The sequence below is a fragment of the Megalobrama amblycephala genome, linkage group LG9 (assembly GCF_018812025.1).
Source record: "Megalobrama amblycephala isolate DHTTF-2021 linkage group LG9, ASM1881202v1, whole genome shotgun sequence".
Lineage (NCBI taxonomy): Eukaryota > Metazoa > Chordata > Actinopteri > Cypriniformes > Xenocyprididae > Megalobrama > Megalobrama amblycephala.
Genome location: NC_063052.1, coordinates 16,621,974 through 16,640,243, shown reverse-complemented (window position 1 = coordinate 16,640,243; position 18,270 = coordinate 16,621,974). Strand labels below are relative to the sequence as shown.

General features: G+C 39.0%; 1 protein-coding gene across 1 annotated transcript in view; it reads left to right on the top strand.

The window, feature by feature from the left end:
* The first annotated feature begins 3,317 nt into the window (after window positions 1-3,317).
* Window positions 3,318-18,270, top strand: part of syt11a (synaptotagmin XIa) — a 38,989-nt gene continuing 24,036 nt past the window's right edge. The window contains exon 1 of the mRNA XM_048201867.1: window positions 3,318-3,574. Coding sequence (XP_048057824.1) covers window positions 3,541-3,574 — 34 coding nt within the window. The 5' untranslated portion in view covers window positions 3,318-3,540. The remainder of the gene's footprint in view (window positions 3,575-18,270) is intronic.

Genomic DNA, 18,270 nt, shown 5'->3' with positions numbered 1-18,270 from the left:
AATCCAAAAAAAAGACTGAAGTCTAGAAAAATACAAAATTTATTATATCAATTGCATGGTGCAATAAAGTGCAAGTGAGTTAAAAACAGAGGAACAGATATTTCAGCAGATTGCTATCCTCAGTGCTCCTTTTTTACCATCACCATGTCCCTTTAGGGGCTCTGTAGTTTTTACTGTATTTTTGATCGACTAAATGCATCCTTGGTGAGCATTTTTTTAACAAGACTTTAGTAACGCCCACTTTTTACAGTATTACAGTATTTGGCTGTGAAATATGTTATGTTACAGAAGTAAATGGGTTGCGAATGCCATTTTATGTTGACTTTAATCAGATCCTCACTATTTTTAGCGCTTGACAAGTGTTAGCTGTGTTTAGTCACAACTTAAAAGAAAATATTTATTAGAGGATTGTATGATATTCTGCGTTCCCAGTATAGTTTCCACAGTGATAATCTTTGTGCCTTTCCCTTTGTGCTCCTTTTGTTCATAGATTTTGAAATGACTAAAAAGCCCTTCCCAGTTATTCTCACGTCGATTATAAACTTAGCAAACCTTCTATTGGTCTGAAATATTCCAGTAGTTTTAAGCAATGAAATACGTCAGGGATGTTTTAGTCGTCTTACAGTCATAGAGTGTTTTCGGGTTTCAAACATGACGTTTGTAAATTGGGCGATGCAAAAGATGCAAATTCTTCATCTTCAGGGTTGTTCACATCGGCTCAGGTCACGTTAAGAATTATGAGCCTTTCGGGAAATTTATTGTAAAGCATAATGCCTTGTTTTCTTTCTTTTTCTTGAACGTCAGATGCTATAAAACATTGAATTTAGATGTCAGGTACACTCATTGTTTTGATGAGTGCCTTTGTGCTGTATTTCATTGGATATGTGTTACATATACATAAACTGCAAATTAAAGGCTGATTACAGTAAAGCTGTAGTTTTAATACAAATTTCAAAGGCACTTTGCAATGTACGCAATCAGTGTTGAGTTATCTTTAAACCGGTATGCTATCTTGAGGTCATTTTGGGTGAAATAGATTTAAGCTCTCGCATTACACATCCGATACACGTAATAACATATTTGTTGTATTTAAAGATAGAAACATTTATAATAATAGACTTAGACAGGTATCTAAATGTCATTAGCAACTTCAGTGCATAGATTGATTAGAATTACAGGTATGATTCGAAACATTTTGTTGGTTTAAAGAGTTTGCCAAAAATATCACCAGTGTTGGGTAAGTTACTCTAAAAAAGTAATTAATTACTAGCTACTAATTACATCTTTAACAGTGTAATTGGATTACTGTACTAATTACTCTCTCCCAAAAAGTATTGCGTTACTTATTATTAATTACTTTTTACTAATTACTTTCTAAATCACATATCAACCTTGACCAGTTGAACAATACAAGGATAGGCATGAAACTGCTTTTTTAATTCTTTTTAAATAAAGGGAGAAGGTTACATTAAAAACATACATTTTAAATCCACTATAGTTTTATATAGAATTGTTCTATAGTTTATACTGTATTTAATGCAATTACATCAGAAGTAATAAAAAATAAGAGTAATCCCTAATACTTTTTAAAGGGAAAAGTAATTAAATTACAGTAATTAATTACTTTGTAATGCATTACACCCAACACTGAATATCACATGGTCCTCAGTCATTGTATGGTTTATTTTGCCTTAAAAACAGAAAATATGTTACAGTCAACCCCAAATGTCGTTGTTACTATTTTCACTGAAGAGTAACTTCACTTTACTTCTCCTTCATTAGCTACTGTGTTCTGTACTGTAATTTAGACTTTCTTTCATTGTATCAAAGGTTTAGAAAATATTTTTGCTCAAGTCCTGCTTTTTTTTTTTCTCCTCAAAAATATGTGGCCTAGCCCCTTGTAACACTTTAACTTCTAGAATTTGTGTGTTTCCACTGATGGGCATACTGTATTGTGTAAGGTTACTACATGATGAAAGCCAACATGTATGTCAGTAACATGACAATCACCCAACTGGAAGTCAAATCAACAGCATTCCATATATGAAACCTATTTCTTACAAGTATTTATCAGTATGTTATCCAGTGTGAATATATTTGAATTGACTATTTTATTGATATTGTCATTTCAATTCTTGTTGTTATTATAATTATTCTATTGTTAAAGGACATTCTGCTCCTGTATGTTGACTGTACACCAAAGTAAAAAAAAATCATTTTGATACAGATATGTTTTGAGTTGTATTTCTTTGTGACATGTGGTCAAATTATGCTTATACAGAGTCTGCAGTTATATCATTTTAAATACATGGTTATAAAGTCATGGAAAATCTGGAAATATCGCTTTCACTTTATTTTGATGGTCCGTTTAACACATGACTGTAAGTAACATTGCACCTACATGTCTACTAACTCTCATTAGTGTGTTAGTAGGGTGTCAGTAGACTGGTAGGGTCATAAGTTGACATGTAGTTGCATAGTTACTTATAGTCAGTAGAAAGTCTGTTGAGGGACCATCACGATAAAGAGTTAGCAGATACTGAGCAGACAGTCTACTTATAGACTAATGAGAGTTAGTTGACATGTAGTTACAAAGTTAGTCAACTGAATGTTCAAAAGGGACCATCAAAATAAAGTGTTACCGAAATATCAGACGATTTTAAAATAGTGCTTTACGGGACTTGAATTAATAGAATCTTGAGTCATGTAATTCTATGCAAAATCCATAAAATGATTTTTAAAAATACTTATCCAGTAATCACAAACAGCTGAAAAAGACATGAAAATTCATTAATTAGTGAAAAAGTTAGTATTTTTATTTTTTACAATAAAATAATTAATTTTAATTATTAATATAAAAACAAATATTATATAATTCATATTTATTTTTAAAATTAAATATAATTGTGTACTGTAGTCTCTCACTTCCGTTAAAATGAATCACAGATTTTCCTGACATCACATCACACATCACACACACAGCTGCTCATCAAATCTTCTGTCCAATCAAATGCTCTCCAGAATCTGAAGTCCCGCCTCCTCCTACACTCGAAATCGGTCATTTGCTCACACATTTACTAGTTTCTACATGGTGAATGGCACATAGTGCACTATATAGAGAATAGGGAATGTGTGTATAGTGTGTCGTTTGGGACGCAACTTTTATAATAATAGGCTATAATGTAAGAAAGAAATGGGCAGTGCAACACTTCAGGTTCATAGTGTTGTCTGTTTTTTCCCCAGTATGTACTGTAGGGGACGCTGAAGGGCTTGTGTATAAATAAAAGTTGAGTCGGCGCTGCATCTCTCGCTCACACTCGCATCTGGAGCGGAGGAGGAGGAGGAGGAGGCGGGAGCGCGGGCGCGTCACCGAGCGCATCTTTGAGGAGCGCGCAGGCACAGAAGAAAACATCCTACAGCTCGGCCACCCATTCAGCTGGAGGATCGGCCTGAAGAAATTCATGGAAATAAAATAGAAATTAATTCCCTTTGCTTTTTATTTTTTGTTTTCTGATCACAGCCAAGCCATTGGACTTCAAAATGGCCGAGATTACTAATTTAAAACCAACCTATGGTAAGTGAATCTATCTATATTTACGTAATGATGAGCTTTTAGTGAATATGTATAGATACGCTATAGAAACGACGATGGTATTACTTGGCTAAATGATTCGACATAAGTATTATTTGGTTCTTAATTAATTTCGGAGTTAGATTTTAGATTTTTGTTTTATTTTTTAATACATATTCTGAGCAATGTTTTCTGGGCAGTATGTTTATTTACAGTAGCCTAGTATACACTGTTTTTATCTCTTTCTATTATATTGTATTATAGTCAGTTAGGGCAGGTTATTTTTAATAATAATAAATTATAATAAAATAGACACTGTAAATATTAATATTCACCAATCGACTGTAAAGCGTAAAGTGTAAAGTGCAGGACCGGAAATACGCACATGAAGACTACATGATTCACCTGAGACTCATGAAGAGTGTTTATGTCACACATGCTGTGTTATGTGATGGTTTATTTCATTTAAATCAGTCTCAAAGTAGAAATAAATTTAAGCCTCGTTATTTAAGGAAAGGCGCGTTTAGATAAACTAAAATTCTCGCATCCCTGATGACACTGCGTGCATGACGTCATGTCTGTTCACTGCGCGAGGCGTCAGCTGGATCAGTTTGTGCTCTGCTGCTTTATTCCTAATTTGCACACGGGTTACACTTTACTCGAAACCTCTATACATCATGTATTATAACAATATTTTATTAATAATCTGTATGATTGCGATTAGGCCTACATGTTTTCAGAAGGGATGGTGGTAACCACAGTCAAATTACACATTAGCCTACTAGCCTATTCTTGTTATGAATGTATAATAAACACATGATATTATCATATATTACTATTTAAAAGTATGTATATAAGTACTGAATAATACATATTTTCATAAGCTTTAAGTATACCAATAGTGTACATGCTATTCCCATTATTAATATAAAATTTTTGATATGCCACAAAGAAGTTATGACCACATTTTATTTGTCATCACTGTATATATGATATGAGCATATATGATTTTAACATGATTGAATAGATATTATGTGAGTCTTCTTAACTGTCAAAAACACCACTAATGTTTGAATAGCAAAAATGAATATTAAAAATTTCTGTATATTTTATATTGTTGTTATTGCCCTGGTAGCCCAACTTACTATACAATATAATATAAAAATAGTCAATGAACATACTGCCCAGAAAATAGCTCCTGCTCAGAATATTAATGAAAAATAAACATGATCCCAATCTAATATCTGAGTTCAAAATTAAATTTTAAGTTGTTCAATGGTTTTAAAATCGTTAAGGGTCAGATTCAGTTTTCTGTTAGTCTTTAGAGGATCATATCATACGCTTGGGGGAGGTGGACAGTTTTGACGCGTTTCCTGGTGAATGCGTGTGATGTAGTTTGGGTCAAGTATTTTAGGAACACGTCTGAGGCATCTTGGATCACAATCCACCACGTGGGAGTTGCTTGGAGACAGAATCAGCAGCAAGATGTGTGCTCGAAAAGAAAATAATCAGGACCAGTCCAACCAGATAAACAGAGATTTAGGATTTCTGAAGCCATGTAGGAATATAAATACAGGAATATACATATAGGAATATACTCTTTCAGTATTACAAGTTTCCAGTGATTTGTCTGTCTACTCTTAAAGAGAAAATTCTATATAATATGACAGAACAATAGAAAATCAGAACATGTTGGATGTATTCATGCATGGTTGTGAAGTGGGATTTTGGACAGATTAGACGGTGGGTGGGGCTATCCAGCACCACGCCACAGAAATAGAAACAAAGCAACTAAAAAATATCTTATTGTTTGGAAATCCTGATGATTACCTTTGTGGAAAAGAAATGTGCTTAATTGTATTGACTGTACACTTGTAATGTACTTTAAATCTTAAAAGTATATTCTTGTAGATAATATAGGCCTATATCAATAAAATAAAAGGCCACTTAAGTGTACTTAAAGAGTTCACTTTCATGACTCTTTCTTAAGACACTTAAAAAATTTTGATGTGTTGACTAACATACTTAAACCACATGTAAAATCTTTGATTATAATTTTAACTCTGTAATTCAATATTATATTGAAATGTAATATAATTTAAATGTATAAAATTGCAACTTCATTAGAAATGTGTAATTACAAATATAGTACATGACATACAATTAATATGCAATTAAGTGTCAAAAACATTACATTCAATTCACACTTAAAGGTAGAGTAGGCAATTTTCTAAAACACTTTTGTTATAGGCTACTGGTTGAAACTTTCTTTACATCCTAATAGCAATCAATAATAAAAGTGCTCTAAATATTAAAACATGCATATATCTTCTGTGGAAGTCACAGGACCAAAAAATGTAGTCTAATCTTTGAATTCGGTCCGAATGTAATGATACATGTCCGAGCTCTGTGAGTTGTTTACGTTCATTATTATTGTAATGTTACGTACTTTGAGACATGAGGCAATGTAACACCGTCTCTTGTGACACTTATTAGACTCTGCTGTGCGCGTTCATGTGTTTTGGAGAAGGCGTGGCTCTGGAGAGCGCTCTGAAGGGAGGTTGGGATCTTGTGCTTTCAAAGCTAGCTTGCAATTGCTAGCCTCTCTGAAATTGCCTAACTTACCTTTAATTATATTCTTTAAAAATATATTAATTCCGTAATGAGTACTTTTAAAAGTATGTATAAGTGTACTTTTCACAAGGATTGATATCTTTATAGAGATTGCTGATATATGACATCAAACAAGTTTGTATATCACTGTGTCTTATTCAGGTCTGACATGATAAATTGATAAGCAATAACAGATATTGACGACACAAACTACCAGATATATTGTCGGTGCTTGCCATCTATTTACACTGAGTAGCTTCACCCACATTGGAATATCATTGATCCAAAATCCCATTCCACATAACTGTTTATTAGAAACTGTTTATTAAAAACTATATTCTGATTTTGTTGCTTCATATAGCATTGTTTCTTTAAGTGTGAAAAGACAAATCACACCTGGTTAACAGGGTGTAAATGATTGAAAATGCTGAAACAAGAAACTGGTTTCTGAATTCAAACTGAATTCTGTCAGAATAAGGCTGTATCAATATTAATCAAATGTCAAGTCCTCTCAGATAATAACATTGCCTTCATTGATTAGGCAGAGAGTCGAATGACCTTGCAGGACATCATTTTCATGGGCAAAATAGGATCAAGAAAATGCTGGAAGGTGACCTGGTCAAGTCTCAAACGTCAATAGCATCTCTCTTTTGCTTTTTTTTTTTTGGAGATTCACAGTATAATTTGGATTATTAATATGGGCAGCAGAAGTAGATAGAGTGACGTCATGTTATTTGAATAAGTCTGATTAAAAATGATTTAATTTACTGGTAACATTCAGAAATGATTATCTGCGTAATATAGTATGTATTAATGTACACTGTAACCTACACTGGCATCCTGCAATTGTTACCTATAGTTTAAGTTTTTTTGGTCTATCCTAATGGCTTTAGATTTATTCTGTGATAATATTTTTGCCTTGAATTAAATTATTAAATATATTATTAAATTGTTTAATAATTAGAACATTATTAAATATAGAAATAATAATTTTGACATTATCACATAAACACATTTTAGGTTAACATTTTTTGTAGACAGGTTTCAGTAGTTTAGAGTTGCAGAATTTCTTATGTGCCCTTATTTTTTATTTTATTTTATTTTGTACTGTTATATAGCAATTAAATGGATCATGTTCCAACTCTTTTTACTCCAAAGTAAAAATCATTAATAATTCAATTCAAGAGTTGTTTTTGAAGACTAAGAGGCTTTGAAGTGATGTTCTAGCCTTGACTATATTTGATCACACATATCTGCAAAGTGTATATGTCTTGTTCTCTCTTTCTCTCTCTTGTGTGTGTAGAGGGTGTGTGAAGCTGCAGTGATTGAACAATGGGTTGATTTATGCATGTGACTGGTGTCAGAGTGACAAGTCTTCTCTGTCCCTGCTGAAATCCAGCACACAGTGTCTCTCTACAACACGACTGCTGGCGATACTCATTTTCACCCTGCTGGTACTGACATATTATCACTGACAGCAGATATAGAGAGGGAACCATCTTGACATGGCAGCTAACTAAACCTCTTTGTGATCCTGTTGAACAGAGAGCAAAACTGTGGGTGGCGCATGAGCGAAAACAAAAGAAAGGGTGAAAACTGAGAGTCTAGCAGTGCTGAGCATCATTATTCACACCTGTCTACTCCGTGACCAGCACATCCTCTTTTCTTAACCTCATCATTTTCCTATCCTGCTTTCTCTTAATTTCTGCTCATCACGAATCCCACCCTGCTGTACAGCTCAGTAGTGACTACAGACAATGGGATAATTTCTCATTTGTGGGCAGTTTTGTCCAGCTTATTAATTATGTGGGCCCACACGCATACACACTCATATTCAGCACACACTGTTGTGTGTACTTGTGCAACTCTGGCACATTGTAGAGTGTATCATAATCAGAGTTATGTGTTTGGCGCAGATAATGTATTGGTTTTTTGAAAAAAGATCTGTGCTGACGTACATTAATATCTGTTGAGATAAGTGCCGCACATTCTGGAGCATTTAAAAAATGTCTGATTTAAAATTCTAATTAATGCAAAAAACAAACAAATAAACAAAAAAAAACAAAATTCACCTTTTACATTTTTTTTTTTTTGAAAAAGTGATGTTTGCCTGTGAAAATGTTGCCATCACTATGTTATGTCATTGATAAGGTGTTCTGAGTTCTTTTATCATGTAGTTGCTAGGGTGTTCTGGGCATTGCCAGGGCATTATGTTTAGAGTTATATTAATGTTTTACTAAGTGGTTGTCTCTCCAGGAACCATCACCTTATTGTAGTGGAGAGGTTTGGGTGTCCCTATGAACCTGAAGGCTGAGTTGTCTGGAGCCAGGTGCTCCTGGTAGGGCCTCCCATGGCAAAGTGGTCTCAGGTGAGGGGCCAAACTAAAAATGGTTCATGGAACATCAAAGAAGAGGAGGAGTTACCCTGCCCGGAAGAAGCCCGGGGCCCCCGTCTGGAGCCAGCCCCATAGTTATCTCAACTGTTTAGGTTCACTTAAGACTTTATAACCAACTGCATACATAAATACTTGTCGAGACAAGGATTTTGAGATTATTTTGTGTGTATGTGTCCATTCAAGCTTAAGGAGTCGCAAAATAGAATGTGAGTGTTTTAAATTGTTCAGACTTTCAAACACATGCAAATAATAAACTTTTACTATATAATGGCTAAATGCAATTAATCCACGAATCCCATGCATTCTGAACCGTGAGGCCTAGTTCGTACAGATCAAGGATCAACTAAGATCCGTTGCACCCCTAGTGCCGAGTCCAGATGGAAAGGGACGCTACAGAGGCCACATCCTGCCCATAGGGAGGTAACATGTGGAAATACACATATGGACTGACCCGTTGGGCAGTGCTATATATGGAAGATCTCTGCGGTAGGTCCTACCTAGACAGGAATGGAACCATTACCGGCACAGAGATGGGGCAGAGTGGAATAAACTCAGGGAAAGACACAAGTTTGCCAACAGGGAGACTGTACTGTCGAAGAATACACATATGGGATTACCAAAGGGAATCACAACATATGGGCACCTAGCCCAGTACAGGGGCTGACCGACTGGGCATGCATCTCGAGTACTGGGCCTAGTGTCAGATGCCACCACCGCAACTGACTGCTGAAGGGTGCTTGGAGAAAACTCCATCCAGGGTTCGCCAAGTGGGGAACTCACCTAGAGAGTGAGAAGGTGCACATATCCCCTTCCTAGAGGGGAATGGTGCTGCAAGCGAAACACTGAGCCAGTCTTCCCACATATTACCTGTTTGTACCCAACACACAGGCAGAAACTGGCTCAACCTAGAGATTGTAGAACTTTGCAAAGGTTTTAGGTATCGCCCAGCCCGCAGCTCTGCAGATGTCTGCCAGAGAGGCGCCGTGGGCCAACGACTAGGAGAACGGAACACTCCAAGTGGCCCAAATTCCAGGTATGATTCACTGACCTCAAATGCCTGCAGGTCCCCCACCCTCTTGATAGAGGTGAGCACAGTCAGGAGACTGTCTTGAGAGACAGGATCTTAAGCTCGACTGATTGCAGTGGCTCAAAGGGTGCTCTCTGTAGGGCTATAAGTACCATAAAGAGGTCCCAAGAGGGAATGAGCCATGGCCGAGGAGGGTTTAGCGTCCTGACGCCTCTCAGGAATCTGATGACCTGGTTGTGTTTTCCCACAGACCTACCGTCTACTGCACCATGATGTGCTGAAATCACAGATTCACCTGCAGAGGAGCCAAAACTGGGAGATGTAGCGTCCCGGAGTAGAGGTAGTGAGTGTGGTGTGACTTACCTGGCTCTATGGTTCTCGCAAGGGAGTGGCTGGAGGTGCGTGAGGAGGCATTATATCCTTGAACCGCAAACTCCTGCACTGCGGCGAAAGAAGAGGAGGATGAGAGTGAGAAAGTGTAGCGTCACATTTGTAGCGACACGTATCGCACACAGTTTCTGCCTATCTCGTGTTAATCTTGAGTATATCTAGAATAACAATGCATCCTTCATATCTCAGAAAAGTCTTTAGTTTTATCATATTTATAAAAGATAGATACGCTAAACCGAGTCTTTCCAAAAAAAGCAGAGCTCCTGGAGGTGTGCCTGCCGTCAGTGCCGTGGGCGGAGCTAAAGAGTCACGAGCTTTTGCGTAGAGATCGTCTGCTAGCTGTGACATCATTATAAATACAAAGGGAACAAAAATGTTCACGGTGTTTACATTTTATGCACTTGCGTGCCAAATGCCAACTTTGGAGATCGCATTTGAAGGCTGAATACTTAATCAAGAATGTCATATTTAAGAAAAGTAACCATAGTAAAATTGACTGATATTCATTGTGAGGTGTAAAATATTGTAATTTTATTCTTACGTTGCAATCTAACACTTATTTTTCTTAAATGAGACTGCCTCGATGATGTATGCAGCCTTCAAAGGGTGTAGCCCCTGAATTGGGGGACAACCATTGTTGAAAAATCTCTCGGCTTCCGTATCCCGAACGAAATGCGTTGATGGGCGTGGGTGTGCTCTTGCTCTGGGTGATGTGTGTGTGCACACACACATCACCCAGTAATGAGTATAGGAGAAGTGCCTATACAAAGAATTCCGCTCTCTTTTGACGTCATACAGGCCATACTTGAAAAAACTCTCCGAAACCTGGTCCGAAACCGGAAGTAGTGTGTTTGGCACAGAAATACTCAGTCATACATCCAACTTGTGTTTTGAAACTTTGGCCATGTTTAGCATGAGAATGCAACTCTTTAACAGTGTAAATAAGTCAGAATGCATGAAATAGCATTACACCCACCTTTAACTGAAGATTCTCCACCTGGTCCTTCTCTGGTGGAAGGAGCAGTGCACTCACCACCTCCTAGGCAAGATCAGCTACCTCCGTCTCTGGTTCACCCATCACAGGGATGTTGTTTGGCCATCCGCTTGGAGGGTTTAGCAGCAGCTGACACTGGCTGTGTCACCTTCCTGCAGGTGGCTCAACGGTGCAGCCTGGATGGTATCTGCTGCTCAGCCCGCACTGTAGTGGATGTAGATGCCGCAGGGGGATGCCCTCGGTGACGGGCAGGCAGAACTGCTGGGCAAAGTCCTTGACAGTGTTGCCGAAGAGGCCAGCCTGGGAGGTGGGGGAGTCGAGAAAGCGAACTTTGTTGGCTTCCATCATCTCAGCCAGATTCAGCCAGAAATGGCATTCCTGGACCACCAAGGTGGACATCATCTGGCCGAATAATAAATGGACCGCAATTACAGGCTCCACCTGAAGAATGTCTGCGTATCCCTTGGCTGCCCCACCATTGAGGGTATTAAAGGCAGAGGAGGCAGCGAAGCAGCTTCTGGCAGTGAAAGTTGCCTTCCACAAATTCATGACCTCCTCATGCAATTTTGGGAAGAAAAGAAGCAGGGCTGGACAATGATGTGCAGCACGCCCCACTCTGAGAAACCAGTCGTCCAACCACAAGAGTCTGGGACAGGGTGGAGGGTTCCACTCGAGCCTGACGCTCAACTCAGGCAATCAAATGACAATCAACTCAGGGTCTGACTCGACCTGCGCTTCTCTCCCCGAAGGGGGCAGCGCTGCCGAGTTATAATCACGGAGGACTCAAGTCCATCTTCTGATGCAGCGATAGACATCTGGTCATCCGCGGGAGCTCCAAATGAGACGCTGGGTCTCCCATAAGAAGGACCTGCAGGCTCATTAGGAAACTCCACAGCTTGTGACAGAATGGGGAATAGCAGAAAGAAGGAATTTTAACGTCGTGATAGTCATAAACGAACGCTGCCTCAGCATGCTTTTGGCCAAGACACGTGAGGCAGTGAAATCCGGAAATGACCGCATCCAGAAACACAGAGGTGGAATACCATCCTTAAAAAGATGCAACATCTCCCGTGCTTGCTCTTTTGAGGAAATAGCTCTTTTAGCTGTTGAAGCGCCCAGGGGTGTGATCACTGCACTTATCCGTGCAAGGTTTGTTCTTGTATGGTGAAACACAGAACAACTCTCCGTTATATCCAACACAGGACAACTCTCTTTTCTAGTGAAGGCAGATAGTGGAAGCAGAAACAATCGTTTGGCTCCAAAGCAAAAAGCTGAATGAGTGAGTTGCCGGCAAGCTTATATACCCTTATGTCCTGGGGAGTGGCTTGCAATGCAGATCTCACTCACCAATATCCATCGGCTTGTTTTGTTACCACTCGAAGGTTATTGGGCTCTCAAGTGAGATCCCACAACATCAGTCAAATGTGGAAACCAGTGCTCGAATTGAGGGTGGGCTGGGGGGATCCGAGACCCCCTATAAGAACTGATTCAATTTGAGCACTGTAGGGAACCGTTAAAGTGACATTATTACAAGTAGTGTACTGAAGTGTGTTAAGAAACATAGTAATGAAAGTGTACTCTGTTTAAGTACACTTAATTGGCTTTTTATTTCATTAATATTATATTATGTGCGAGTACAGTTTTGAAAAATATACTTTTAAGATTTGAAGTACACTACAAAAGCCATTCAGTACAATTAAAGGTGCCCTAGAATTTAAAATTGAATTTACCTTGGCATAGTTGAAATGGAAATGACATACAGTGAGTCTCAAAACACCATTGTTTCCTCCTTCATATGTAAATCTCATGCGTGAAAAACACCACGGAAAAACAGGCAAATCTCAACATAACACCAACTGTGATGTAACAGTCAGGATCATAAATATGTACGCCCCCAGCTTTTGCATATACCAGCCAATGTTTTAAGCATTAGACAAGCCAGTATTAACGTCTGGAGCTGCACAGCCGAAATCATCAGAAGTTATGCAGGTATTGTGAAGCATGCAAGCAATGACAATAGCAAAAATGGCAGATGGATCGATAATAACTGTTCATGATACATGATATCATGATATATTTAGTGATATTTGTAAATTGTCTTTCTAAATGTTTTGTTAGCATGTTGCTAATGTACTGTTAAATGTGGTTAAAGTTCCCATTGTTTCTTACTTTATTTACGGAGATCAGAGCCATGTTGTTATTTTCATTTTTAACTCGCTTGTAGTCTGTATAATTCATAAACGCATCTGCATTCTTTATAAATCTTTCCAACAGTGTAGCTTTAGCCACGCAGCATTATCAAACTCATTCAGAATCAAATGTAAACATCCACAATATGGCATACTTACGTGATCTGATATGCTGCATCATGAACAGTTTGTAAAGATCAGTTTTGAGAGTTATATTGTGAACTTCAGTATTGTTTATGCAATGTTTAATGCAGTCGCAAGCTTGGGGGCGGGGAGCTCGAGCATTTAAAGGTGTACACACACCAAATCATAGCATTTTTAATCCCACCCCAAAATAGGCAGTTAAAACATGGAATAATAAAAAATCGATGGCGTATTTTGAGCTGAAACTTCACAGACACATTCTGGGGACACCAGAGACTTATATTACATCTTGTGAAATAGTGTTCTAGGGCACCTTTAAGTTTTTCACAAGGGATTATGGCTTGAGTCTCTCGTTTATTTTTGCAAACATTTTTTCATCTACCTGACAAATAATATAAGTTTGACGACATTACTATTAGTGAAAAGTAACAGCACACTTCTCAAAAATCTGCATGATTTGAGGTCTCATTCATGTCTGTAGCAGAAACGGTTTGGTGTTATACTTATGGTTAGGTGTTCGTTCAATCCATAACTAAAATATGAACAACAGTAATAGTATTAGCTTGGGCATCCACTGCTAATAGTTATTTAAGTCATTTAGATACTTATTACCTAGTATGTCAGATTTCAGCTAGAATAGTGACACTAATTTATCATTTATAAAGCAATTACCAGAGTGTATCAGCTGGCGAAATGAATATTTCCCTGTGCTTCTTCTCTCAGAGGGGTAGTTTCTAAGCAACAGAAGCAGCTGGCTTTTAAACATGCAGCCAAAAGTGACATCATCTGACTCTGAATCCCTCTGGGGGTGGTAGTGTCTAGCTGAAGCGATGAGGGGTACAGCCTTTGTGTGGACAGAAAAAGGGAGGGGTCGACTGAGGCTGGGGGTTGGTGGAAAAAAGACATAAAAGAGGGAAAGAGAAAGCAAGAATAATTTAGGTAAAATGTCAGGAAATATAAAGCCTGCAGGATAACATTACATAAAAATGACAGATAAAGTTTTGTATCAGAGATGCTGTTTTTAATCAGGAATTTCAAACACATACAGTGTTGGACAGTGGGAGACAGACCCTGTTTGTTTTACTCTAACTTACTCTCTTGCTCTTTCTTCTCTGTCTGTCTAACAGTATATTCATATAATGCTTTCCCTGAGGGCCTATGCAATTAAGAATCAGAAATCATTACATTCAGTCAGTACTTAAATATATTCTTTTAAAGTATATTATTTTGTATAATAATTAATATTCTTTTTAAAAGTATGCTAAAGTGTATTTCTTTTCCACAAGGCTATCTAGAGACCAGAATATAGAAACTTGAGGGTGGGCTTTTTTGACCCGGCCCAGTAAGTAAGTACCCAGAATACCTTAGCAACCTCCTTACAATACGCAATAGTGCCTGTCCCCTTTTTCAGCGGCACTGGTTCCTGTAGTATTTTTTCCATTCAGTTTTAGGGATTTTAAAATAGTATTCCTTAAAGAGGTATAAGCCATGAACCAAGCCCATCAGCTACAAGGTGAATCACAACACTACAAGCATTGATTTGAGGCAAAAAAAAGTGTTGTGTTTGTTCGAATAAAACAAATAAAAGTCAGGACAATGATGGGCAGTTCTTCTTTTAGTTTTTACTGTGGAATCATTGAATCACGAACTCCATTAACACAGGTGTCTCTTTGAACAATTCACTGGCCAACCAATATCTAACCCAGAGTGGCCAACAGTGCTTATTCCTGGGTTTATGTATTTAACTCAGTACACTACACTTCCTCCCACCCTAGATAAGAAAATCCAAAAAAAAAAAAAAAACAGTTTCACCTTTAACAAAACATTCCACATACAAAAGAAATAAACTTACTTTATGACTATAATGTCCCATTTAAGGTTTAAGGTTTAAGGTTAAGGTTAAGCTTCTTTTTTTTTTTTTTTTTTTCACTCTCTCTCTTTTATAAATCAAGACGGGTTGGCGGCTTCCGTATACGGGTAGGGTAACATTTCTCTTCACAGGTTGGAATTGGTGTTTGTGGTGTTTCACTGGAAGATACAGTGCCATCTTGAGGTGTTGTTGTGTCACTTCCACTGGTAACAGTATCAGCAGAGCTAAATGGAACACTGACAGAACCACTTTCCAGAGAAACATTTGATCTTCTCAACTGATCAATGTGCCATCTCCAGATGGTATCTGGTGCAATCTCAACTGTATATGAGAGCGGTCCTGTTCGTTCCTTGACCTTTGCAGGTGTCCATTTGTGATCTCCTCTGTAGTTTCTAGCGAGCACACTCTCTCCAACTTCTAACTCTCTCGTTTCTCCTCCCCCTTGTGATTGTTTCATCTGTCTGTCATGTACGGTTCTCCTCAAATTGGGTTTCAGCAAGTCCAGCCTTGAACGTAAGGGTCTACCAAGGAACAGCATGGCAGGTGTTCGATTTGTGGTGACATGAGTTGCATTTCGATATGCAAACAAGAAATTGTGAAGCTTCTGGCTTAGTGTGAGCTTCTCATGTGTCATGGCTCGCAGTGCATTCTTCAAGCTTTGCACAAATCTCTCAGCTAAGCCATTAGTAGATGGGTGGTAGGGCGCTGAGGTCACATGCCTGATTCCATTGTTCCTTAGGAAGATCTGGAACTCCTCAGATATAAACTGAGGACCATTGTCACTCACCATCTGTTCTGGTTCACCAGTCCTTGCGAAAAGTTCTCTCAGAACCATCACAGTTTGGGTGGCGGTTGTGGAGGTCATGCTGAACACTTCTGGCCACTTTGAACATGCATCAACAACAACCAGAAATGTAGTGCCCATGAAAGGACCCACAAAGTCAACATGGATCCTTTGCCACGGTAATGCAGGCCATTCCCAGGGATGTAGCGGTGCAGGTTTTGGCATCTTTTGCACATATTGACATCCTGAGCAGTGCATGGCGAGTTGCTCAATCTGCTGATCTATACCGGGCCACCATACAAAACTTCTTGCAAGTGACTTCATCTTTACCACTCCAAGATGTCCAACGTGGAGCTCCTCCAAGACTCGAGTTCGCAACTTAGGTGATACAACAACCCTTATACCCCACATGATGCAACTACCATCTAGAGTGAGCTCATCATGGTGCTGATAGAATTGTGTGAATCGAAGCTTCTGCTCTGCATTCCAGCCAGACTGTATAGCTGAATATACCTGGGACAATGCAGGATCTCTCCTGGTTTCTCTCCTAATCATTTCGTCTGTAACAGGAGAACTCTCAAGCTGAGCAATTGTGAAAACATCCAAAGGTGTGCTTACATTTGTGCATTCTTTTGAATTCAATCTGGTATCTATGTCCTCCCAGAAACAATGCCCACCTTTGCATCCGTGCTGCTGCTGTCAGTGGAACTCCTGAGGACTGAAGATGGAAACCAACGACTGATGGTCTGTAACCAAGGTGAATTTGTTTCCATACAGATACTGATTGAATCGTTTCACACCCCATACCAGGCTCAAAGCTTCCCTGTCGATCTGTGCGTAGTTCTTCTCTGCAGCAGTAAGGGAGCGTGATGCGAAAGCTATGGGGCGCTCCGTTCCATCAGCCATCACATGCGACAACACCGCTCCGATTCCGTATGGTGACGCGTCACATGCTAACCTTAATGGTTTGTGAGGGTCAAAATGAGTCAGAACTGTATCTGACATCACCAGTTTTTTTTGCTTCCTGAAAAGCTTGCATGCATTGCTTTGACCACATCCATTTCTTTCCTGCTTGCAACAAGGCATTTAAAGGATGGAGAACAGTGGCTAGATTTGGCAAAAATCTGTTGTAGTAATTGATAAATCCAAGGAAGGACCTTAATTGCGAGACATCTTTCGGCTGTGGAGCCTCTGCAACAGCTTTTAGCTTGTCATGACACTTGTGCAGACCATTTGCGTCGATTTTGTGCCCACAATATGTGATTGTTTCCTTGAAGAACTCACACTTATCGCGTCTTGGACGCAGTCCATACTCTTCCAATCTCTTTAAGACTCGTGCTAAGTTCTCCAAGTGACTACTGTCACTGTCACCTGTGACAATGATGTCATCAAGGTAGCATTGGGTACCAGGGCAACCCTGAAGTACCTGATCCATAGCCTTTTGCCATAAGGCCGGTGCTGAGGCGACACCGAAAACAAGCCTGTTATAGCGGTACAAGCCCTTGTGAGTATTGATAGTCAAGAACACTTTTGAGTCCTCCTCCATTTCCATTTGTAAATATGCTTCCGCCAAGTCTATTTTGCTAAAAAGCTGTCCTCCTGAAAGTGTAGCAAAAACATCCTCTATTCTTGGTAGTGGATATTGTTCTGCCTGCAATACATCGTTGACCAAGACTTTAAAATCCCTGCATAGTCGTACAGTTCCATCTTTATTCCTTCAGCTTCTAACCGATCCAGTTCAGTTTCCAATTTCTGGCGGAAGCATAGGGAACGGGCCTTGCTTTGTGAAACTTTGGAACAGCGTTTTCATCCAAAGTTATCTTCCCCTTGATATGTTTCAGACAGGGGCGCAGGAGACATTTTCAAAGTGGGGGTGACCAGACTGTGTTTGGGGTGGGAGAAATGGGAACGCAGGGCACCGCGATGTGACCACAAAGCAAAGGGCACTTTCACTTTCGATCAAAGTGCACACCACTGATAAGCATTGTAAATGCAGCATTACACTACATATACCAATTAAACGCACAGGTCTCCTCTCATGCGTCCTCCCCACTGCGTCGCTGGTCGAGGCAATAATCACTTTTGTTTCGCTTTCAGATATCTCTTTTATAGATGCCATCAATGCTTTTACCTTTCTAGATGTAATTACCGAAATCAAAACAGTCCATAAACTATAAATCCACACGAAAACTTCAGTCAAGCCAACTCACCCGTCAACCTGAGAGATCAGCCTCCTTACCTTAAAGTGTCAAATTTCTCGTTTCTGAATGGACGGTTTGGCTTGATTGACAAA